Below are 26,101 nucleotides of genomic sequence, written 5' to 3' on the forward strand. Positions count from 1 at the left end.
CAGTATATCCTACTTGGTTCATATATAAAGAAGGCATCATACTAAGTGGCGTTGCTGGGGCTAGACCACAGAAAACCAAAATGTTTGTGTAATCCCAGGAATATGGAGCTAGAGTAGATTGAGTTTGGAACATGCTGTGGTATGTTGATAAGGAAAGGATGGAATCAGTGCACCCATTCATCTAAAAAAAAAAAATTAAAATGCCCTTGCAAGTATTTTCTAAGATGTGCAGGGATAATTTGAACTTTGTGTATTAAATTTGATGGTGAGTGATATCTGATTATTTCAGTGTACAAGCAGACTTCCATGCAAAGTGGGACTTTGTCTTACTGTTCTCACCCTGGAATCTTTTCTGGAGAACACTCCAAAGCAGATTTTGGGGAGCTGCAGGAAAGGAGGAGAGGAGGGGAAAGTTCCATTGCATTAGCAGAAATCTGCTATGTTGCAAATAATTTGCCTCTTCAGTTCACGTGACCCATGTTTCTCCAAATGGTTTTAATAACATGAGCAGTAAGCCAACCAATTCCTCAAGATTTTACGTTGCTGGTGATTCACAAAGCTGTGGATGGTAATCTTTCATGTGACCACAGTGGTAAATGTGTCATTACTGAAATTTATTAGCTGCCGTCATAAATGTTTGAATTTGGTATCTATCTTTGTTTTAATTTTGGCAAAGCTGCACAATTTCACAATACCACAATACTAGAAATATAAGGGAATAAAAATGTGAAATAGCTGTTCAGCAGTTTTCTAACCAAAATCTGACGTACTGAATATTGTTCAAACCGATGCACCTTATTATATCCAGACATTAAAATACCACTAGTGAACAACAAGGGTTGACCTAGCATGAACTGCATTGGGTATTTTGAGATGGCATGTGATAGAGATGAGCCTATTTTGCCATGTAATAGCTGAGAGCTATGCAGTTGCTGCTGCTCTCTCAACTTGGGGGAAGGGAGTACAGTACAATTGTAGCCAAGCAGAAACTTAAAACAGCCATCATAATCTCTGGGTTTGTCACAGGAACTGTTTGAATTGAAAAAAATGTGCCCTTTGTGCTCCTCTCATGATGCCAAGAACTATTGGAGCATTGTAGCTTATGATGTCATGGAATCCCGTTATAGAAAAAGTTATTTGCAAGTCACTGGAATCCATATATTTTTTCTAGATATAGATTTGCAATAGAAACCATCTGTTCTGAAATTGACCCATTCTGTAATCCCCTTTCATCTTCATGACTTCAGACACATATGTCTGGGATGTTTTTAACAAGACCAAAAGAGTTCTGAAATCACCAGCAAAATCTTTGTAGTGGACTCTTAACTCCTTATTAAATATTGTCTTTCTTTTTAATTTCAAGTTGTCTGAATAGTTGCCTAGTGGATATGCAGTGGAGCTTCATAACAAAGGTGCACAAATGGGACAGTAATCTTGCTTGAGTGGCGATTTTGATAAATGATTTTCTCTTTCTGTTACTTTGTGCCAAGTTATCTATGTGTGTGCTTTAGCAAAAAAAGCCAAAGGTGTAGAACTACCAGTACATTACAGTTACGTTAATGTTCCATCATTGCATCTGATTAATAGTTTATGATGTTATTGGCTTACATACGATTTTGGAATTTTCTCTTTTGATGAAATCTGTCTACTGGAACTGCCTCATGGAATAGACAGTAAATGATAAGGCAAAGCATCAAGTTAAATCTTGTTAATATAATTTAAGGATTGTTAATTTTTTAAAAACCAACTTGCTTTCTTACAGTGATTTCTATGGCATATAGTAGAAAGGGTGTGGTGATGGAAAAAACTACTTGTGGCCTAGGCATTTTAGGAAGCTGAGTTCTAGTCTTTCTGACATAAGTAATTCTACTAGGAATAAAAATTCTGTAAGCCAGAATACTTCACTCATGAAATGTGTGCAGTACTCATTTACCACTGGCCAGTATAAGTTTGAGACATCTATAACACCATAGCTTACCAGGCGCCAGGCAAAAATGTCCATTTATAACCAGGCCTTTGGCTGATTAAACTATCTCTGGCCTTTTAAAGGTGTTTGTGGGAGAGGGTTATTGGTTTTCTTGTTCTTGGTATGTATTTTGAGTCTTCATTTTTTAATACCGTAAACCACCTTGTGATCTTCGGAAGAAGGGTGGCATATAAATTAAATAAATAAATAAATAAATAAATAAATAAATAATATCTGCATGCTTGCATTTATTTGCACATTTCATGCACCAACAATGAGATTGTGTCAAAACTGTGCAAGGCTGAAGACAAGCAAATTTCCCACATAGCAAGATCTGCTGGGATGAGTGGGGTAAGGATCCAGTGGATCTCTGCCTGAGTCAAGAAGTTCCTGGCAGTGGTGGAGGAAGCAGATTGGGTGCCTGGGGCGGTGCGCATGCCCTGCTCCCAGGGACGGAGCCAGCCTCCCACAGGGCAGGGCGAGCCGGGGCAAGACACTCCGTGGGTCCTCCGAGGAGTCTGCCTGCCTCCTCCCACTCAGCCGCCCTACAGCTGAGGGGGAGGTGGCGGACGGACTGTTTGGGGCAGCATGGAGCCTGCAGGTGCCCAAGCCACCACATGACTCCCAGGAGAGACGCATGGCTCAGGCGCGCTGCAGGGCCCGCGGTGAGTGCTGCCAGGCATTTTGTCACACCCCCCCCAGTGGTGACACCCGGGGTGGACCGCCCCCACCACATCCCCCTTCCTCCACTCTTGGTTCCTGGTTCAGTCAGGCTATGCTGTCACATCTTCCCCATTCTGTCTCGGTGTGACCCAGCTGGCTGAGCTAACCCTGGGCATTTAAAACTGCTCTAAGTCCTGAAGAAGGGGCATTATGGAGGGGAGAGCAGAACAGAAGGGAGTTCTGAGAAGTGCTGCAGAGACATTTTTTTGTGGGCTAAAGTAAGCATTAACAGAAGGGAGTGGGACTTAGACTGGATCTATGGCTGCTAGCATATACAGTTTTAGAAGGGAATTAGGCAAATTCATGAAAGACAGGTTTTATCAAGAGAGAGGTATTAAACATGATAGATAAACAGACTCCTCACCACCATATACAAAGACAGTATGGACTGAATTCTAGGTGCTGGGGATGAGAGCATTGGGGGGAGTTATTGCATTCATGCCCATCTTGTCTCTTGGGAACCTCTAGCTAGTCACTGTGGGAAAGCTAGACTTGATGGAACTTGGGTCTGATCCAACAGATTTCTGTGTTCATAATGTGTTTGAATGCGTCTTCTTGACCTGTGTTTTTAACTTAGTCACATTTATATTTTATATATGATCAGGAGATATCTCTCCCCCTTACTTTGTAAGCATTTCAGTTGGCTGCAGCTGAGTTTTATTAAATTCTTTGTCTCACAGACTCCAATGAATCAAGCCTCCACTCGTTCACATTGTATTTTCACCATTCACATCTCAAGCAAAGAGCCAGGTTCTGCAACCATTCGACGCTCCAAACTACATTTAGTGGATCTGGCTGGTTCAGAGCGTGTTGCAAAGACTGGAGTTGGAGGCCAGTTGCTGACAGAAGCCAAATATATCAATCTGTCATTACATTACTTGGAACAGGTATGGTTGACGTCAGTTCTTCATTTTGCTATTAGTTTGTTGTAGTAGTTTGCTTTTAGAATGTTCATGTTCCATTTCACTTGGCATTATGGCTAATCATTTGATTCAGAGAAGGAGTATAATGTCTCCCAGTGTAGTTTATTTGAGGTAATAGCATGGAGAACATAATTTTCCTTATGCCATTTTACTGCACTGTACCTTTTAATAGAACTTCCTTCTTAAACACAATTTCAATGGCAGCTGTTGAAATGCAGTATGTAGTAATGTTTTGTGTTCCGTGACCAAAGAAAGGCAGGTGTATTTCATGGAAAGCCTAACAAAGCCATTGTGGATTTTATCCCAGCTATTGAATTATACAACCAATATATACACTTTTCTGCCTTAGCTTTTCACGTGTTTACTACAGTGGTACCTTGGTTTAAGAACAGCTTAGTTTATGAACAACTTGGATTAAGAACACTGCAAACCCGGAAGTAGGTGTTTTGGTTTGTGAACTTTGCCTTGGAAGCAGAACATGTTGAGTGTGTTCCATTTGTAAATTGAGTCTCCCACTGCTATGGGAAAGCATGCCTTGGTTTAAGAACACCTTGGTTTAAGAACAGACTTCCAGAACGGATTAAGTTTGTAAACCAAGGTACCACTGTACTAATCCTTCCCCATTATGATACTCTTTACACTTTTTCTTTGGTCTTCAACTCTAGGATCTCTACCTAGAAGCACATGAGTGTTGTATTAATAACCTGTGGATAAATTATTACTACTGTGACTTTATTGCTACTGTATTAAAATAATTTCAAAAACATTATCCATTAGCCCTAGTGTTCTGCTAAAAGAGAAAAGCATCACACCTGCCAGACTACAGTTTTTTGTTTTTTTACAGATTTCACTATGGAGTATTGTTTCATAGCCCTGTGAATACTAATAGCAATGGAAGGCTATTGTTGATTTTGGAGTGCTCATAAACACAGTGTTCTCTCCCTGAAAGTTTCTTTAACATATTTGTAAGCCACAGAAACTGAGTATATGTCAGACATTCAAGGAGAAAAGTTGTCAGAACTGAAAGAATTGGACAATGTGCTTTGTTTAACTGTGTGCCTAACACCTTTCCCCCCTTCGGCATATGGGAATTTAAAGTAGAACATTTAGATTTACTATAACTATAACTGAGAAATCTTTGCAAAAAGTTTACTTTGCCTTCTGTAGCCAAATTGTTGCTTTTGGACTAACCACATGTTGAATAAACATCCCCAAGCCTAATGATTCTACCAGCATATCTCATTTTTAGACAGCTGCAACATAAGTGTAGTGTCTGGAGTGTGTGATGGACCAAGGTGAAGGCAAAGAAACTGAAGATCAAACCAGATAAAAAACTGATGTTGATGGTTGCAGTTTATAGCGCATTTTAAGTACCTCCTTTGATTGATGAGTTAAGATTTGGCACTTAACAGTGACTTGAAAATAAATGCTATAACCTGCTTAAAACTGAACTTTGAAATCACTAAGTGTAAACTTGAAACAGCATATTTTGTGCTTGTTGTTGTTGTTGTTGTTGTTTAGTCGTTTAGTCCTGTCCGACTCTTCGTGACCCCATGGACCAGAGCATGCCAGGCACCTCTGTCCTCCACTACCTCCCGCAGTTTGATCAAACTCATGCTGGTAACCTCGAAAACACTATCCAACCATCTCATTCTCTGTCGCCCCCTTCTCCTTGTGCCCTCCATCTTTCCCAACATTAGTGTCTTCTCCAGGGAGTCTTCTCTTCTCATGAGGTGGCCAAAGTACTGGAGCCTCAGCTTCACGATCTGTCCTTCCAGTGAGCACTCAGGGCTGATTTCCTTAAGAATGGATGCGTTTGATCTTCTTGCAGTCCATGGGACTCTCAAGAGTCTTCTCCAGCACCATAATTCAAAAGCATCAATTCTTTGGCGATCAGCCTTCTTTATGGTCCAGCTCTCACTTCCATACATCACTACTGGGAAAACCATGGCTTTAACTATGCGGACCTTTGTTGGCAAGGTGACGTCTCTACTTCTCAAGATGCTGTCTAGGCCTGTCATTGCCCTTCTCAAAAGAAGCAGGCGTCTTTTAATTTCGTGGCTGCTGTCACCATCTGCAGTGATCATGGAGCCCAAGAAAGTAAAATCTCTCACTGCCTCCATTTCTTCCCCTTCTATTTGCCAGGAGGTGATGGGACCAGTGGCCATGATTTCGTTTTTTTGATGTTGAGCTTCAGACCATATTTTGCGCTCTCCTCTTTCACCCTCATTAAAAGGTTCTTTAATTCCTCCCCACTTTCTGCCATCAAGGTTGTGTCATCTGCATATCTGAGGTTGTTGATATTTCTTCCGGCAATCTTAATTCCAGCTTGGGATTCATCCAGCCCAGCCTTTCGCATGATGTATTCTGCATATAAATTAAATAAGCAGGCAGACAAAATACAGCCTTGTCGTACTCCTTTCCCAATTTTGAACCAATCAGTTGTTCCATATCCAGTTCAAACTGTAGCTTCTTGTCCCACATAGAGATTTCTCAGGAGACAGATGAGGTGATCAGGCACTCCCATTTCTTTAAGAACTTGCCATAGTTTGCTGTGGTCTTTCTGGAACTCTCTAGCTTTCTCCATAATCCAGCGCATGTTTGCAATTTGGTCTCTAGTTCCTCTGCCTCTTCTAAATCCAGCTTGCACTTCTGGGAGTTCTTGATCCACATACTGCTTGAGCCTTCCTTGTAGAATTTTAAGCATAACCTTGCTAGCGTGTGAAATGAGTGCAATTGTGCGGTAGTTGGAGCATTCTTTGGCACTGCCCTTCTTTGGGATTGGGATGTAGACTGATCTTCTCCAATCTTCTGGCCACTGCTGAGTTTTCCAAATTTGCTGGCATATTGAGTGTAGCACCTTAACAGCATCATCTTTTAAAATTTTAAATAGTTCAGCTGGAATACCATCACTTCCACTGGCCTTGTTATTTGCAGTGCTTTCTAAGGCCCATTTGACTTCACTCTCCAGGATGTCTGGCTCAAGGTCAGCAACCACACTACCTGGGGTGTACGAGACATCTATATCCTTCTGGTATAATTCCTCTGTGTATTCTTGCCACCTCTTCTTGATGTCTTCTGCTTCTGTTAGGTCCTTACCACTTTTGTCCTTTATTATGGTAATCTTTGTACGAAATGTTCCTTTCATATCTCCAATTTTCTTGAACAGATCTCTGGTTCTTCCCATTCTGTTGTTTTCCTCTATTTGTTTGCATTGCTCGTTTAAGAAGGCCTTCTTGTCTCTCCTTGCTATTCTTTGGAAATCTGCATTCAATTTCCTGTTTCTTTCACTATCTCCCTCGCATTTTGCTTGCCTTCTCTCCTCCGCTATTTGTAAGGCCTCGTTGGACAGCCACTTTGCTTTCTTGCATTTCCTTTTCATTGGGATGGTTTTCGTTGCTGCCTCCTGTACAATGTTACGAGCCTCCGTCCATAGTTCTTCAGGCACTCTGTCCACCAAATCTAAATCCTTAAACCTGTTCCTCACTTCCACTGTGTATTCATAAGGGATTTGACTTAGATTGTATCTTACCGGCCCAGTGGTTTTTCCTACTTTCTTCAGTTTAAGCTTGAATTTTGCTATAAGAAGCTGATGATCTGAGCCACAGTCAGCTCCGGGTCTTGTTTTTGCTGACTGTATAGAGCTTCTCCATCTTTGGCTGCAGAGAATATAATCAATCTGATTTCGATGCTGCCCATCTGGTGATGTCCATGTGTAGAGTCGTCTCTTGTGTTGTTGGAAAAGCGTGTTTGTGATGACCAGCTTGTTCTCTTGACAGAACTCTATTAGCCTTTGCCCTGCTTCATTTTGATCTCCAAGGCCAAACTTGCCAGTTGTTCCTTTTATCTCTTGCCTCCCTACTTTAGCATTCCAATCCCCTATAATGAGAAGAACATCCTTCTTTGGTGTCACTTCTATAAGGTGTTGTAAGTCTTCATAGAATTCATCAATTTCAGTTTCTTCAGCACCAGTAGTTGGTGCATAAACTTGGATTACTGTGATGTTAAAAGGTCTGCCTTGGATTCGTATCGAGATCATTCTGTCATTTTTGAAATTGCATCCCAGTACAGCTTTCGCCACTCTTTTGTTGACTATGAGGGCCACTCCATTTCTTTTACGGGTTTCTTGCCCACAGTAGTAGATGTGATGGTCATCCGAACTGAATTCGCCCATTCCCGTCCATTTTAGTTCACTGATGCCCAGGATGTCAATATTTATTCTTGCCATCTCATTTTTGACCACCTCCAACTTACCCAGGTTCATGGTTCTTACATTCCAGGTTCCTATGCAATATTTTTCTTTACAGCATTGGACTTTCCTTTCGCTTCCAGGCATATCCGCAACTGAGCGTCCTTTCGGCTTTGGCCCAGCCGCTTCATCAGCTCTGGATCTACTTGTACTTGCCCTCCGCTCTTCCCCAGTAGCATGTTGGACGCCTTCCGACCTGAGGGGCTCATCTTCCAGCGTCATAACTTTTATATGCCTGTTGTCTCTGTCCATGGAGTTTTCTTGGCAAGGATACTGGAGTGGCTTGCCGGTTCCTACTCCAGGTGGATCACGTTTGGTCAAAACTCTCCACTATGACCTGTTCATCTTGGGTGCCCTGCTCGGCGTAGTTCATAGCTTCTCTGAGTTCTTCAAGCCACTTCGCCACGGCAAGGCAGTGATCCATGAAGGGGATTTTGTGCTTATTGAATATTAAAAGTGCTCTTAATTTTGATTTACAATACACCTCTTACTTAAATACTGCTTTGCAGTGGAAAACAAGGGACTCCCTGCTTCTTCTTGGACAGTTTCTTGGTGGATCATAACTACAGCCTGTTTCTGTTATCCAGCCATGAGGTGACAATGTCATTTGCAAATCCAAGTGTTTTCTACAATTCCATGTGCTCAAGCATCTTCAGTAGCATTAAATAAAAGGGTCTTAATGCCAGATGTCCACCAGTTTCTATGTAGTCCTCTCTACTAACCTTTGTCAAACATTATACAGTGCATGTTGTGGGGAAAGGATCTGATATGAGCAAGGCAGTAGTGCAAAATATTTCCCAGTCCTGGAGAGTCTACTGTTGGGTAACAGCACCATGTCCTTTCTGTAGGACTACACAGAGGCTACAAAGGAAAAAAAATAAAATCAGAAATCGGTTCATGCACCATTCAGAGGGAACTCATCCCGCTCATTCACTGAGGCAATTGAAACAAAAAATGTTGGCCGAAGCAAGGAAGAAATGGGCAATGCTTCAAAGCTCTAGCAGTTCCGTGATCTAGCCAAGGGATAGCCAGTATGATGCCCCCCAGATATTGTTGGACTTCATCTTCAATTAGCCCCAACAAGTGTGACCAATGACCAGGAATTATTGGAATAGAAAGCCAGCAACATATGGAAGGCACCACACTGGCAGCTCCTGGTCTATCCTGTGCCATTTCTGTGACTTTACAAAAAGTCACTGCAGGAAAGTTCAGGGTTTTTCTTTGGCTGGTATACTAATGCTATTGTTTAATCTGTAGGCCTGGGCTGCTCCTTTGGTGCCAAAATGAAGGGTAAAAAAACTAATAAATTAATAGTGTCACAGTTGGTACCACTGCAATAGTGTCTATGCTGACCCACTACCAGAGTGAGTCTTCATGAGCCAAAGTGTCTGACATTTGCTAATGTATGCCACTGTTATAGTCGGTAAAATTCTCAGTTTTAAAGTAAGCGTTTCCAGTATTAGAGTGACTTGTCCAAATATTCAAGAGCAAAACCAGAGTTCTAAGAGTTTCCATTTCTGTTCTTATTGCAGGTAATCATTGCTCTGTCGGAGAAGAATAGGTCTCATATTCCCTACAGGAATTCTATGATGACCTCGGTGCTAAGAGACAGCCTAGGAGGGAACTGTATGACCACAATGATTGCGACACTCTCAATAGACAAAAGGAACATAGATGTATGTCCTCTCAGTTTTTATTATAATTTGCTGTCCAAGAGTTAGTATTTTAAATTTATCCATTTAATTTCATTCAGATATGTTTTATAAGCTGATGGATTTAATTCTACCCTAAACCCTAGTTTGCGAAGTGATGCAACACTGCCAGAGTAGTTGGTAAACGCTATATTTTGAACCCTATATTAAGCTGGTTCTCATGCAACACTAAGCCATACAATGGCTTAGGGCAGGGGTAGGCAACCTAAGGCCCATGGGCCACAAGCAGCCCACGGGGGTCATTTAACCGGCCCACAAGCCACCCCCGAACCAAGCTGCCTGCTTGGCGAGTCCCCACGCACTGCGCTAAACTGGCGAAGTGTGGCGCGGTTACTCACTTCCGCGGCACCGGAAATCGCGTCTTTGCAGATGCAGATGCTGGAAATCACTTGTATTGGTTTCTTCTGCTGCATTTTGCCAAATCTGTTTGACACTATTTACTTCCATCTTCAGTTTGGATTTCAGAGACTGGAGAACTTCAAGTGTTTATTTTGCTGCTATTCTGTGAACATTGAATTTGAAGACTGTTGTCTATTTTAAACAGGCGTCCTCAAACTCAGCTCTCCAGATGTTTTGAGACTACAATTCCCATCATCCCTGATGACTGGTCCTGCTAGCTAGGGATCAAGGGAATTGAAGGCCAAAAACATCTGGAGGGCCGAGTTTGAGGAAGCCTGGTTTTAAAGATTGCTGATTTAGTTTATTAATTATATAGCACACTTACTTGTCCATAATTGCATGTTAAGAAGATTTTTTTTACATTTAGGAATCAATATCGACTTGTAGATTTGCTCAGCGAGTTGCCCTTATTAAGAATGAAGCCATTCTAAATGAAGAAATTGACCCCAGACTGGTAAGGAATTTTGGTTGTTATTTATACCTAGCATTTTTCAGGAATTCAAATTAATTTAAGAAATCAGTGCAGTTTTGAAAGGTTCAGTCTGTCATCCACTTCATGTTTGACAAAATAAAATCATGAAAAATTATACAAGATGAGAGAGGATTCCCAACAAAGTTCTTAATCATAACTTTAAATTCAGCCAATAAGTGGCACCTGTTTCATTGTTGCAGATAATAGCACGACTAAAGAAGGAAGTTCAGGACCTAAGAAATGAACTGGCCATGGTGACTGGGGAACAAAGGCAAGAAGAATTGACAGAGGAAGAGCTACAACAGTAATATTTTGGTCTTGCTTCTTTTTTCTCCTCTTACTTTGAAATGTTTTAGTAAGTGGAATAATAAGAATCAGTTCAATTCTTAGCACATTGATTTTAAATGCTAATATATGCCACAGATTTCCATAGACCTAATTTTCAAGTAATATATTTCAAATTAGGGTTATAAACAACAGAAAGTGTCAGATTAGATTGCTTGTCATGGAAAGCAGTTATGGGAATGTGAAGATTGGGGATGTTGTGCTGCTTATGGCGAATCGTTAGGGGGAACCCTAAAGTAAACTCACCTGAGAGCCTCCATGGCACACATCTGGAATTCTGGGTGGTTGCAGGTTTGATATCTAGTTGCCAGGGGAAGGAGAACTAGTGGATGCCCAGCATACACATCTCCTGGACTGGTGGGAAGAGGAGCAAGCAAAGGGGATGAGATAAGGATGATCTTGCAAGGTACACAGCTGTACTCCTTTCTCTGCGAGGAGGAAGGAAAGGGGTGAATAATTGTAACTGTGAATTCCTGCAATTTAGTTCTTCTGTGGGTGGTGGCGTGAGATTCCTGTTGGGGTTTAGGAGTAATTGAGTATTGTAATGCTCAAATCTTAACAATTGTTCAAGAAATGCTCTTTGTGTTGAGAAGTGCTACAGAGCTAATTTCTTGTGGCCCAAAGTCAGCTTGAATGTATAAATTATGCTATGCCCAGATGTTTAGTATTGTGGTTCTACTTTATATAAGCAGAATGTGCTTGGCTGTGTTTGTGAAACACGTGAATTAGTAAACCTAAAACTGTAGATCCATGATAGCAGGCTGCAAAGGTTTTCTTAAGCGAACAGCTGGCTTAGTCCTTACAGGGGAATCAGCAGGGCTGCTGTTAGGGGGTGGCAAACCAGTTCCTGGATCTCCTGTCTCTCCCCTCTTTTTAAAACAACTCTGTGCTTAAAGGGTGGCTGAGCACATTGCAAAGCATAGTGTCGATGAGACCCACAACAGATACCCCCCCCCATCTTAATTTGCCCAGATAATTGCTGGTATCATAACCCAGGGCTCTGAGTCCCTATCGATGAGGGAAGTTGCTGGGGATTCAGAGGACAACTTGGACCAGGAGGAAGATTTGCCCTCTGAACCAGCCTTTGATATCATTGCTTCCTCAGAGGTCTCAGCACCAAAAGGCCCCTTGATACCAATGTCTCTCCAGCCTGAAGAGGTCATATTGCCTTCTTCAGACTCTGAGGACTCCAGCTCAGAAATCATGGTGGAAGCCCAGCCTCCACCAAACTGTTGGAGTCAGTAGCTTCTACAACAGGCTGGGCCATTTAAGAATAAGGCACTTCACTAATAATGGGTGGGGTTAGCTACTTAGAGGAAGCTGTAGTCCTATTTGAGACTCAGTGTGGGTTTGCTGGTTGTTGGAGCAGTATTCAAGTCTACTTTGTATGACTTCCAGCCTAGGCACTCTTTGGAGCTATCCAGAGTGCTACCCACCTTGCTTGTTTTCCTTTAGATCATAACCTCTGCTTTGCTTGATCTCACTTATTGGAACCTACTCTCTGCTTTGTCTGACCATGCCTTGATGGCACTTAACTTTTCTTGATCTGACTTTGCTTCCTGGATTCTTCATTGATACTAGCATAAGGTCATAGGGTGTCTCTGGACTCTGTGCTTAGCACACATACACCACTAGAACCTTGACGCTGGCCTGAACCACTGCCTAAGCTAGAACAGCTGGATAGGGTGGCAAAGGGGTGGTGGTGAAAGAGGTGGGGGGAGAGGAGGAGTGTCATGTTGTACAGGACTTGCTTCAGTTGCAATCCATACATATGATGCAGTTCTTGCCAACTGACTGGGGGTGGAGGACTCAATCCACTTACAGTGCACTGGGTCCAGAAAATCCTGTTAGCATGCCATACACGCAAGAGCCATTCTTTGTTTTCTCCCCTCTGAAAGGCAGTCTAAATTTGCATCTATATATAAAAATAGGAGTATAAAAGTTTCAGGCAAATTTGTTTCATGCGCTTGTGACATAGGCAAGACATCTGGATCATTCAGTAGGTGTTCCAGCACTTCAGATACCAGCCACCACACAACTGGATTCAAAGAGACCATGGTATACATTACCCAGTTGGGACTGAGGGAAACATGGTTGGCCTTGATATACTTATATCAGATTCCAGATCCCTCTGAAGAAATATCAGGATAAAACCCATTGTCTGTGTGTGATCCCACAACCTGCTCCTAACTGCTGAATCATGGTTAAGGAATTCAGAGCATTATATCTGCACAGGGCTGATGAACACTACCCTGTCTTTTATTAAAACCTCCAGGAAATAAGATTTCATAATGTTTCTGGACAATCTCTTCCATTGAGCAGCAGTTAGGAAAAAATTCTTAATGCTTCATACCTTTTCGTCATCCCTTTAGGTATTTGTAGCTCTGTATTTGTACCCTTAGGGCATTATCATGTAGGAGTCATAAAGGAACTGTTGTTTCAGTTGAGTTTGTGATGTGACTATAAAGCCTACATTGGCAAGAATGCTTATTTGCATTACGAATGCCTCTTTCATTCCTCCTAGGAACATAGGAAGCTACCTTGAACCATGGGTTCAAATGATTCACTTTTTTGGCATTGACCGGCAGTGGTTCTCCTCTGATATACAAACAACAGATGTTATCATAAACTGAGTGAGAGAGGTTCAAAGGCAATCCAGATCTGATGTATGAGAAAGCCCCTTATCTTTCTCAATTGTTCATAGTTTCTATGCCAGTTTTATATTCTTGGTCTCCTCTGAATTATTCTAACTTACTGTTATCCTGTTTATTATGTGGTGATCTAAGCTGGACATGGTATGTTAGCAGGTGTAACCTGTGGTAAATAGAGCAGCAGAATTATTTCCTTGGTGCTGCATACACTGGTGTTATTCATGCAAACGTCATTTGCCTAAATTGCAACTGTATCACATTTTTGTCTCAGACTGAGGAGCTAAATTAAATTTAGATTTAAATATACTCAGAACATGATCCAGGAGAACAGGAACTTGTTAGGGGCTGACATGTACAAACAGTCTACTGGTCAAGGAGCCAAGTTGAGTCTGTTGCTGGGAATTTAGTGCTGAATAAGGAAGCACAAGCTGATCTGGAAAACCAGCAAGAATGAGGCAGGAGTTGAGGTCAGGTAGTCTCTGTGGAAGACAGCCAATAAAAATAGGAACAAATCAAGCAGATAGGAGAAGCTGAATCAGAAGCACTTACCTGGAACCCACAGAAAAGCCACAGAGCTATAGTTTTGCTTTGTTCAACTACTTACTTATAATTGGTGACAGCAAAATGACATACAACAGATTTTCGTCTTTTTAATGTTGAATTGATTCAGATGACTATATAATTTTACAAGAAAAGGAAATGTTTATTGCATAATGTAGAACTGACACATTGTATACAGGGTAATAGCAATTTGCATGGTTCCTATTTATTAAGGATACCTAGGGATCACATCACATCTTACAGAGAAACAAATCCATGAATGTGCACTCAGTCAGTCAGTTTTCCACATTAGCCAGTGTACTTGTGTGTGCAAACATTGCTGGATTCACGCTTCAGATGTGCACACAAAACATCAGAGGCATATATTTCAAACAATAATGGACCTAGCAATAATTGCTTCCAGGGGAACAATTTGTTTTGAATAGTAAGTGGCCCAGATGAATAGTCAGACTGAAGAGGTCTCTGTTCATTTCCTTGTCAACAGTGAAAGTTGCTAGGTGGCCATACATGAAGCCAGCCACTACTGCAAAGCCTAACCCTCAGCACAAGACTAGATAGAATAGAATAAGCACAGTGTATATCATCCTGAGAAAGAATGAGATACAAAGGGCAGGGTTCATCTAATGTAAGGTTACCAGACGTCCCAGTTTCCCGGGAACAGTCCCTGGATTTACAAACCAGTCCCCATACAAAATCCATTGAAGTTGAAAAGTGTCCCCGGATTCATTGAAAAAAATCTGGTAACCTTAATCTAATGAGTCCTATCAGCGAAAGCCGTGTGCAAGGACTTCCACTTCTGCAGTGGGACTCCCCTCCTCCTCCTATACCCCCCTGCAAGTGACTGGGGAGTTGGAAGAAAACACAGAACAATACGCAGCAGGAGGAGAGTGGGGTTCATTCTGCCTAGCAGGCTGAATGCTTAGTCTGGTTATAGAGGAAAGCTTTTGCTTGGTACCTAAAGTTATATAATGTTGGCACCAATGAGCTTTCTTGGGTAGACATTTGGAGCAACAGCACATCATGCTTTCTTCAGCACATTTTAACCCCCTCTTCTGATATAGTGTGTGCAAGCAACCAATGACTTGTCTTGCACAGCATCTCCAGCTGCTCCTGTTGCTTTAAGTCCTTCCTTGTCCCTGGAGGAGGGGATGGTAGAGACTGTATCTGGGACTGTTTTTTCCACCTTTGCGCCTTCCTGCAACTCTTCCCCTGCCTCCTCTTCTCCCGTCTCTGACTGCCCAGCCTCTTCCTCTTCTCCCTGCATCATGGGTGGTACAGATCCCCACAAATCAATGACCCCTTCCCCAGATTATCCTCCCATACCCCCACCTCCTCTGCCCACCCTTCAGACCCCGCCTATCCCTGACAATGTCCATTCAACTAAGTCCAGCTGTTTATTTTTTTCTTTCATGACATTTGCAATGAAATGAAAACCAAATGTTCAGATTGTTTTAAGTGAATTGATTCACGCACAAAACATAAATAAGCAGTCTTGTAAATAAAGTTGCAACTTCTTTGGAAAAATCTAACCTTCAGTTTCTGCTTTGATTATTATATTATGTGCACCGTGCTGAATTAAGTAGCATAGACTGCTAAGTGTATTCAGTTTTGCAGCTAAGTCTTGTGCATATTTCCTAGTAAATAAGTTCCACTTTTCAATGGGATTTACTTTAAAGTAAGTTTAAAGAAAATATAGATACTTACAACCTTGGGTATATAGTTTGTGTACTTCAAAAATACTGCTGTTTATTTTGTGTTTTGTTGTTGTTTTTTGAAAATTTTTTATTGCATTTTTTCCAGAAATTTTTTATTGCATTTTTTCTGCTGTTTATTTTGAAAATCTATTGTATTGAGTTTAAACAACAACTTTCAGATTTTGAATTACTGCCATTGGATGCTGTTGTCAGGCTTTCTTAATATGAAACTGATCTATAAATGTTCATTTAAACTGGTGTTTCTTGTTTAGTAATAGTTGCCAGCATCTGCGCACATTTGAAAAAAAAAAGTAGATTAAATAGCAACATGCATTCTCTCTAAAGGAGATAGTACTGTATACTTAGAGGCTTCTGTATTATAGGGTTTTTAACGCTGGATTTAAATGGAATCTTTCTCCTTTTTATATTTTATGAGGAGCATGCCAGAAGTAAAGGGAGAGGCCTTTTTTTGTTTGGACAATGTTGGTATAAGTTCTTCCGCCAGATGAGCTCACTAGCAACTTAACTTTGCCCAGAAAGTCAGGATTTCAAATCAAAACTGCTGTGTTCCATAGCACCCACGCTTCCAGAATCCATGCCAGTTGGAACACTTTAAGGCACAGATTACAAGTGCTGGCTTAGGACTTTAGTTTATTAATATCTTTACCTTACTACTTTTATATTGTCAAACAGAATAGAAATAGTCCTACAAATTCATACAGCAATGCATCTGCTTCAAGCATTGGACTGTAAACCTAGTAGGTAATATGGTATCTGAAAATATGATTAGGAGGGTACATAGCAGACTGATTTAAACATTATCTTTCTTTTATATATCAAATTTACATCTTACCCTTTTTTCCTGCAAGGAGCTCAAGACAGCATATAGGATTTTTCCCCTTCTAGATTTTACCCTGAGAGAGATGAGACTGAGAGAGAATGACTGGCAGCAAGTCACCCAGTGAGATTTATGCCTGAATGGTGATTTGAACCTGGATCTGGTCTAGCACTCTAACCACAATGCTAGATTATTGCAGGGAGTTAGACTAGATGACCCTCAGGGTACCTTCCAGCTCTATAGTTCTATGATTCACTTCTTACCAGTTCATTTCTACCCCAATTCATGGCTTGCTTTTTGACCAATAAGGTCCTAAATAGTCTACAATTTGGATATTTCAAGGACTCTCACAACCTGTTTATACCTATATGAATTCTTTGATCGCTATCCTATGGGTTAAGCCTCTCCACCCATCCCAGGGCCACAGTAGGGATACAAATTATAGGCCCTTCTCTACATTTCCCACACATTGCTTTTTCTATGGAATTGACATCTTTTGAGTACTCATTTTCTAGAGATCATCCGGATTCCTGCTTTGCAGGGGTTTGGACTAGATGATCCTCATGATCCCTTCCAGCTCTACACTTCTATAATTCTATGCAGTTCTTTCTAAACTGTCAATCCCAAGCTTTTCTGCACCCCTCCCCCTTATACCTTTGAATGGAACACTTCCTCTTTGCAGGTTCAGCCAGTTTTATTGCTTCATGTTGATAGCAGCTGGGATGTGACTGAATAGTTTTCCCTTGAAAGGCCTTTCTGGAAAACACCCTGTGTCATTTTTCCCCCTGTAATAGGGAGATAGTGTTTACTTACTGCTTTCCTCTTGTTTTTTTCCTTTTATTTTTATAATGATTATAGTGATTTATAATACTGTTTGCTACTCTAGATCGTAATAATTAAAAGATGAATGAATGATTCTTCCACCCGCCACATAGGGAAAATAGCTGACATGCGGCAATTCCAAGAGTGTCTATTTAAGGAGAAATTATTCACTAATTCCACAGCTGGAATCAGTAGGAAGCAATAAAACAACTGAACTTGCATACAGTAACATTTATTTGAAGTGCCAGAGATCTTTGCTGAATGGAACTTTCACTGAAAATAGAAATTCTGAAAGGATAGGAAGGGGAAAGGGAGTGATACTTAATATAGCGCTATGTTTTAATGGAACCTTCATTTTAATTCCACCTCCAACTAATTGCAGGAAAAGAATACTTCAGCACTCATGGTCTCATCAGTTATGGCACCACACTTGTTGAACACACCTTTCCAAGAAAGATCTGCTTGGCTTCTGCCACATTACAAAGGTCTATCTCTTTTGTAGAATGTTCAGCAGAAGGCTTGCAGAATAATGACCAATTAAAACACAGATAGTTTTATCTGGCTCTGTTCTTTGTTACTTGCTCATTGTATAGGTATATTCTGACCTGCTTTTACTGCTTTATTGAGATTTGTTGACCACCTTGGGGATCTTTTTAACGATAGAATAGTGTAATATAAATATTTTTATAGCTAAGTAAATATGTACTATAAATAAACATTGAAATAAACTATATTTTCAGTTACAGGATAACATAAGAAATTAATTTTCTGATTCATGGCAGGAGAGTATTTGGTATCAAATCTTGCCGCTAATATATATTACCACAACTCAAATGAGCTGAAAAATACTATGTGTAATGAAATAGTGGAACCATTTTTCATTCATATATATCTATATATATAACCCCAGCTTTTGAACCTAGCTTCTTTGTGTGCTTCCACAGAAGGTTTTCTTCGAATGGAAATTGTATCCTTTGTACACTATATGAAATCATTTTTCTTGGACATGTTAAAGAAAAGATGAACAGCATCTGTTGGTCGTTGACTGAAAATAGGATGTTCAGCCTCATCACTAAGATTGACACCTGTATACCTTCCAGTCTTTAACAGTTTATTATTGCACTAAATGTTACAATACATTTTGTGTGTTCGTTCATTCAGTCATTCATTTAAATAATGTATATACTGCTTAATACCATGGTTTCTAAGCAGGGTGCAATAGAAATGCAGCATACATCATAAATTTAGTTACAATTAACTGTAAGATTATGGTACACAGGTGGCACTGTGGTCTAAACCACAGAGCCTAGGGCATGCCGATCAGAAGGTTGGCGGTTCAAATCCCTGCGACAGGGTGAGCTCCCATTGCTCAGTCCCATCTCCTGCCCACCTAGCAGTTCGAAAGCATGCCAAAAAGAGCAAGTAGATAAATAGGTACCACTCCAGCGGGAAGGTAAATGGCATTTCCGTGCGCTGCTCTGGTTCACCAGAAGCGGCTTAGTCACATAGCTGTCAGACTTCCCTTTTTTGGCGGGAAATTCCCTTATTCCAGCGCCGTTTCTCGCTGCTTCCCGCTGCTATCCCAGATTGTTAGATATCCCGTAGATTGTCCCCGGGACAGGTGAGGCTGCTGAGCCCTTATTTTCAAATCTGAAAGTTGACAGCTATGCTTAGTAATGCTGGCCACATGACCTGGAAGCTGTCTATGGACAAATGCCGGCTCCCTTGGCCTATAGAGCGAGATGAGCGTGCAACCTCAGAGTCATCCATGACTGGACCTAACTGTCAGGGGTACCTTTACTTTTTAACTGTAAGATTAGAAACACTCACTTCAAATGCCTTCTGAAATTAGAAAAAATATATTTACTAAGGCACCAGTATCTGATCTCAGCCAGCATGTAATTCCACAGAATTGGGTGCTCACTGGTGGAGGATACAAGCCATGCATCTGAACTGTGGGAGACCACAAACAACGGATTCCCACTATCAAGAGGTACTTAAAATATCCTGGATTCAAGCTGTTTAGGGTATTGTTAATGCAAGAACCTTAAACTTGGCTTAGTAGTATAAGGGTAGCCAATGCAAGCTTTTAAGCATCAGAGTTATGTGCCAGCAGCTATCTGTACCAACAGTCTTGCTGTAGAATATTTGAAAGTTGACTTCAATTTGCCATGCTGGCTGGGGCTAATTTCAGTACACAGTGGTTTATATGCAGGCATTTGCTTGGAAGTAATTTAAGAAAAAGGATATGCAGCTTTTGTTACTTGAAAATTTGGGACTCAGAGAGGGAGGAAATCAGGACCTGGGGCATTATACAATTATCTCATGTGGCTAAAAAGCATCCATTGGCCTCTGTTTTTAAAAATGTTTATACCACATAATGATTAGCATCTGTACAACTTTTAAAGGCCAAAGACTCAGTGATGCAATTTATTGAAGTGGTGACCTAGAAATATAACTTGCTTAAATTAATACAGCATCTTTTTCATAAATATGGTCCACCAATAGAGTTTTGTATTTTGGACACATCTGTCAGTCCCCTCTTATAACAATATTCCCCATTAGTCCTTCTTGCTGCATTGATTGTCGTTTTCCTTGTAGAATGCTAAGGTGTTAATCAAATCAGTGCCGCTGTGAAGGCTCACTGTGTTCATTCTGCATACATTTCACTTCTCAACTGTAGAAGTCGCTTATACAGGTTAAACCACAGAGCCTAGGGCTTGTCGATCAGAAGGTCAGCGGTTCGAATCCCCACAATGGGGTTAGCTCCCTTTGCTCGGTCCCTGCTCCTGCCAACCTAGCAGTTCGAAAGCACATCAAAGTGCAAGTAGATAAATAGGTACCGCTCCGACAGGAAGGTAAACGGCCGTGCGCTACTCTGGTTTGCCAGAAGTGGCTTAGTCATGCTGGCCACATGACCCGGAAGCTGTACGCTGGCTCCTTTGGCCAATAAAGCGAGATGAGCGCCGCAACCCCAGAGTCGCCCGCGACTGGACCTAATGGTCAGGGGTCCCTTTACCCTTTATTCTGCAATGATAAGCCAGTTGTGCTCTCACTAAATTATTCCTGTTGTGAAGGATCATTGCATACATATACTTGAATTATCACATATAGTACTTTTACAATCCCTTGCCATTTAACTCCAGTTTTAGGTATTTTTGTTTGAAGACCATGGCTGATCCTAGGCGATTCATTGTTCTTTAAGTGATCTTCACTTCTGCACGTGATATAATATTCCAGGGTCTGTTGTAAAAGACAAAAGCAGCTATAAATGAACCATAGTTTACAAATAAGGTCAAAGAGAGGGCTTCCAAAATTCCTCTGTGCACTGGTCTCATCTCTTGTGTCTCATAGCCATGTGATCCTACATATTATTGGGAATTTTAAACATAACCTTCCTGCACTTTTAGAAAGCAATTACTAATTTAATGTTGGATGTCACTTAAGTTGATAGTTTTAAAAAAATGTTATTTGTTTTCAATGCACTATAAAAATAAGGAATGTTATAAAGGATTGTTGAATATAGTTCTAGCACACAATTCTAAATTAAAAAAATTAAACATTCAGTATTGCTTTGCTTTCTAACACCTCATTATCTCAAGCTTTAATGTTGTAAAATTAGAATTTTATCCATGTTGGATCATTAGATTGTTAATGTCTGCAAATTTAGCACTTCATTTTCTACCACTCAGAGTCCAATGTCCTGCTGCTTGATTTTTCACTAATAAAAGCTATTTGACTGCTTTAGTTCAGAAGTATTTATCCCAGAAGTATAGTATATGAAGTGCTACAGGTTAGAGGGAAAATTTCTACATATTTTTAAATATCTCTTGACAGGGGTATCCATTGCAAATGCATAAGAGGGTTAAAATGGAATTCAGAATACTAGACTACCTAGTCATGCTTTGCTGTTCATGTATGCTATTCTTAATCCTAATAATATTCTGGAGTTGACATTATTTGTAAGCAATTGCTAATTTATGGCTGTTAGTGTTTTTTTAATCACCGCCCAATGGTGTACTTTAGTGTGTACAACTGAGGAAAGGATTCTGTTTCAATGTTAAATTACTATTCTTAATGTCTTCTAAATCATGTGCAAAAGCCAAATTTTGGTCCTTGCCTGGCATGGTCTTTCCCACACTAGGGAAAGTTTAATAAGTCATTTTAAGTGTATTGTAAAGTGCAGTATACAAATGTGAAACTAGATGGTGATAGTGAGCTATGGGAAATTCAATATATTTTTCAAAACATTTTTTAAAAAACATTTTAACAGTGTTTTTTAATATGTGTGTTGATTCCACCTTAAAAGTCAATGACATTCTTAAAAAAAAAAAGCAGCAACAACAACAGCAAAGTAAGGCATGTTGGTGCATAAGAAAAAAGCTGCAAAATTCAAATTTGATTGGATACTTCTACTGTGCCCTTCATATACCAGGACTCCTATTCTCTTTGATGGGATGAAAGAGCCCTGCATAGGGAAGGACATGTGGTACTGTGAATATCAGTGTCTCAGTATGGAAGGGAAAGATTTGCTCTCGGATTCTGTTTGTGCATGATAAGTTGAAACAGAATGGAAGTGAAGATTCACGTTCACATTTGCATCCGGCTGCAAATGATTCTATGTGGTGAGAGAGACAACAGTCACATTGCTTTCAATGAAACGCACATTCAAATACAGATCCCCATTCCTGCTCTGGTGCAATTAAGTCATGTACAAATACCATTCCTGAGAGTCACTAGAGCTGGCTGGGTGGAGGGCTTCCTTTTCTCTGGGGCCTCTCTGGGCACAATTGGGTTGCCAGAGTGCAACAATGGTTCTTTTTTTTCTTTTAAGTGTTAAAGCATTAATTTCAGTATTGCTGACTATATATAGTTGCTAAATGCAATCACTTCATTTTTCAAGAAATAATTATTCTGAAAATAAGGGGCTCAGTAGTGGCATACAGGATTGTTTCCCCTAAATATAGTGACTGTGGTAACTTGCTAATCCTTGGTTTCCAGAAGCAAGTCAAAATTTGAAATGATAATGTTATAAAGATATTTCCCCCACTATTCTTCCAGAGGGTTGTAGTTCAGTTTTTGGTGATTGGGTGATACTCATCCATCTTTTACTTGATGTCAACCCTTTGAAATTAATGAAAGTGACTACGTTAGGTCCATGAATTTTAATAGGTCTGCTCCCCCCAAAAATTAGTGGACTAGTTGAGATGACATTTAAAACAAAACAAAAAACTTACTGTAGCCAAAACCTTTTTAAAAAAATTCAAAAACATTATTTTAAACATTATTTTAAAACAATATATCCGTTTGTGATACTGTATATTGGAAAACACCAGTTGTGGTATATTGGAAACAAGCTTGCTCTCAGTCTGGTATGCCTATTTGCTTTTATCTTCTGAAGATTAAGTATATTTTCTGAAAGGTCGTATTTCCTCCTGAATTTAGGGTAGACGAACAGATTAAAAGTTTTTTGGAAGATATGGATCCTGAGAGCACATTGGAGTTAGGAGCTGATATGCGGAAGATCAAACACTCTTTCAACCATTTAAAGGTATGCTTCATTGGCTGCCATTTTCAGGGGTGAGGAAGCCTTCAACACAATAATAACACTCCATGTGTTTTCATTTACTATACATTCCAGGGAGAGAGGGAGAAGGAAATAAAAGCCCCAAATCAGAACTCCATAAAACGATACAACTGAAGCACTAAATACATTGTTCATTTCTCACAGGAGAAAATAAATTGCTTTTGGTATGCATATTGTAATCGAGAGAATCTGAGTTGTCTGGTTTGAATGTAATGTTCCTAGATTAATTAGTAAGCTTGGAATGAGAACTATGCTCATGCACTCCTTTTTCTCAAGCATCAGTTTTGGTCATGGATTCTTCAAATCAGAGTTTCCAAGGTGGGAGTACTGTGGTTTAATGTCTGTTTGCTAATGAGGATCCGAAACCATGGTTTAAAATGTGGTTTTTATTAAAAAAACGATTATTCAAGTGTCAAAGCCAGTGGTTGGGGAGAAGTGGCTCCAGCTACCACTACAAGAGCTTCTGATGAATCATCTTGCACTTAGGGCAGAGATAAGAAGCAGAAACAGCAATTTCGACATAAACAGTAGTTCATCTTCATTTACTGCAAAAAGTGGATAATTATTGTTTTAATAATTTTATACACTGTGTGAAACCCACTTATATATCTTACATAAACAGACAAGCAAGCCATATTTTATTCAGCTGGGAACTATATATCCATATTTACCTATGGGTTAGCCAAACTTTCATTACTGAAGTATTCCAGAAATAAGAGTAAATAGTTATGCTTTATTAGCTAAATTAACATTGCACATTTGCTTAATTAATATTCCCTAAGAACTGTTGAGAATCCCTTTATTGCTATTTTTGACAAATTGTAAATACACCAGGGTGCCTGCTCATATTGTTTTCAGTATAGACAGAGTGAAGATAAAGGGAGAAGGGTAGGTTTGTTAAGGGAGTATCAAGGATGGAATAAAGGAGGGTTTACTGAAAGAAGCTGTGCTGGTCCAGGAAATGGAGACGGATTCCCCCCCCCCCCTTGTATTTGACTTAGCATGAAGACTAAGGGGGAGAATTCACATTAATATGATCATCTCATCAGCGCAAGCATTTCTGCTTACCAGACAGAACGGTCTTCTTCTTGTCCTCACCACTAAATTCTGGGGGTTCTTTCAACCCTCCTGAGCAGAGTTGGAAAGGGTGATGGGTGTAGCGTAGATCAAGGAGCAAGCTTCTACTAGCACCACAACTTGGTTGAATATGGCCTAAAGATTCTGTTAGTGCAAAGATTTCTCCTTGCACAACACAATATGTTCTCTTTCTCTTTTGGTGCACCCATAAATCTGTTTTGTGGTTCTTCAACCCTCCAGAGCAGATTTGTGGGCTGCATGTGAGGGAGAGGGAAATCCAGTTGTGCAAGCAGTAATTCTTGTGTGGGCTGAACTATTTTGTTGAATACTGCCCTTTGATAGATTGGAATTGATGAGAGAGGTAGTTTGAGAAGAGAGTGTAGATAATATATTTAAAGAAAGTCATTTGGGGCTTTGGTCTTCCACTAGTAGATTTGGATACACTACTGACCTTGAGCAGAAGTTGTGTTAGAAACACTACCATGTGATAAAAAAGAAGAAGAATTGGATCCCAAAAAGCAAGTTCTTGTCCTGAAAAATATGTGAGATTGCTGATTTAGGACAAGACATTAAGATGTATGTAGAGAAATGGGGTCAGTGGCAAAAGAAATTGTGTATAAATGCAAAGCAGGAAATAAACTGAGATGAGAAAAGAGATGTCACTAGAAACAGAGGTTTAAATGTAAGGATGAGAAATGGCATTTTAGAGGAAAGCAACAGAGAGAGCAGAAGGCTGGAAGAGAAGAATGACATCAGATAAAAGTGATGAAAGTAACAGTTGCATTCAAAATTGATTGAAGTGGAACGAGAAGACAGGCAAGAGGACCACTGCAGTGGTCAGCAGCAGTAGCATTGTCTTTTACCTAGGCTAAATAAGTTGGTGCAATTTGCTTCTGATAGAGGTAGGTCAACAGAATGTCAAAACTAAAGAACTGACAGTTGCTTTTGTTCCATTTAATAGAGATTGGTTAATAATGCAAAGTTACCTAACAACCATCTGCTTGCATCAGAAACTAATAATTCAATTGGATATGAAGAGTTGAAGAAGTTGAAGGATCTTCTGCAGCAACGAGACAATGAAATCAGTATCCTTGTCAACGAAACTGAGATAGTCACCAGTCTTCAAGTAAAATGGCCACTAATTTTACATGTCAATTCAAAAATGCAATGTGACTAAAGAGTGTGTGTGTGTGTGCTGAGGTATTAACCTGGCTTTCCATAGTGAACTACTCATACCTAAGCATCCTAGCTAGGGAAAAGGCTGATGATACAGGTTCCCTCTGAAGTTGCCTGATGTTTCCATGTCAAGCAGCACTGGACAATCACCTCCCTTAATTCAAGATAGAACTTCATCTCCCCACCATCACCACCATTCCACCTACCACAGGGATGAGGCAGCTCTGCTCTGTCTCGGGAAGAGAGATAAATCCCAAGCCCTGTATGAGGTGAGCATTCTCCTTAACTATGCTTGGCTATCTCAGGGACAGTCCACCCATCCACCTTATATTATTGCTATTGCCCTTGTTCATTTTTCTTGCAGGCACCCTGATCGCAGAGGATTTCTATAGCCCTTTGTCATACCCTTCTAGGGATAATCTCAGACCATCCTATACGTGTGCTTGAGAACAACATAACAGCGTTGTGTATATTCTAGCTACTGTAATAACCAGCTCCAGATATGATGAGTTAACTAAGTTATTTCCCACCTAAATATGCATGGACCTTATTTTCCATGAATCAATAATTTGCCTTCCAGTTGAAGTTGTATGATTGCATAACTACACAATAATCTCAGAGGGCAATGTCCCCTCCTGTCTCCTACCCCACTGATCCATTTTACAACTTCAGAGGCAAATACGAATGATTTCTGACCCCAGAAAAGGTCATCTGACTACAACCCCCATCATCACTAGCCAGCTTAGCTAATGGTCAGGAATGGTGAGAATTGCAGTTCAACATCATCTGGGGGCCCAAGGTTGAAGAACCCTGCCTTAGGCTTAGAGAAAGAGACAAATAGGGCCACATGTAAAACCATGCCCAATGAAATTATTTTAAGGCAGTGAGCCCTCATTGCACCCAGGG

General features: G+C 40.4%; 1 protein-coding gene across 1 annotated transcript in view; it reads left to right on the plus strand.

Moving 5' to 3' along the window:
- The window catches only part of KIF6 (kinesin family member 6), a 151,446-nt gene that overhangs the window by 27,100 nt on the left and 98,245 nt on the right, over window positions 1-26,101 (plus strand). Inside the window, exons 7-12 of the mRNA XM_028724406.2 lie at window positions 3,370-3,576; window positions 9,394-9,537; window positions 10,340-10,426; window positions 10,645-10,748; window positions 22,801-22,906; window positions 24,981-25,104. Coding sequence (XP_028580239.2) covers window positions 3,370-3,576; window positions 9,394-9,537; window positions 10,340-10,426; window positions 10,645-10,748; window positions 22,801-22,906; window positions 24,981-25,104 — 772 coding nt within the window. The remainder of the gene's footprint in view (window positions 1-3,369; window positions 3,577-9,393; window positions 9,538-10,339; window positions 10,427-10,644; window positions 10,749-22,800; window positions 22,907-24,980; window positions 25,105-26,101) is intronic.

The sequence above is a fragment of the Podarcis muralis genome, chromosome 3, assembly GCF_964188315.1.
Source record: "Podarcis muralis chromosome 3, rPodMur119.hap1.1, whole genome shotgun sequence".
Lineage (NCBI taxonomy): Eukaryota > Metazoa > Chordata > Lepidosauria > Squamata > Lacertidae > Podarcis > Podarcis muralis.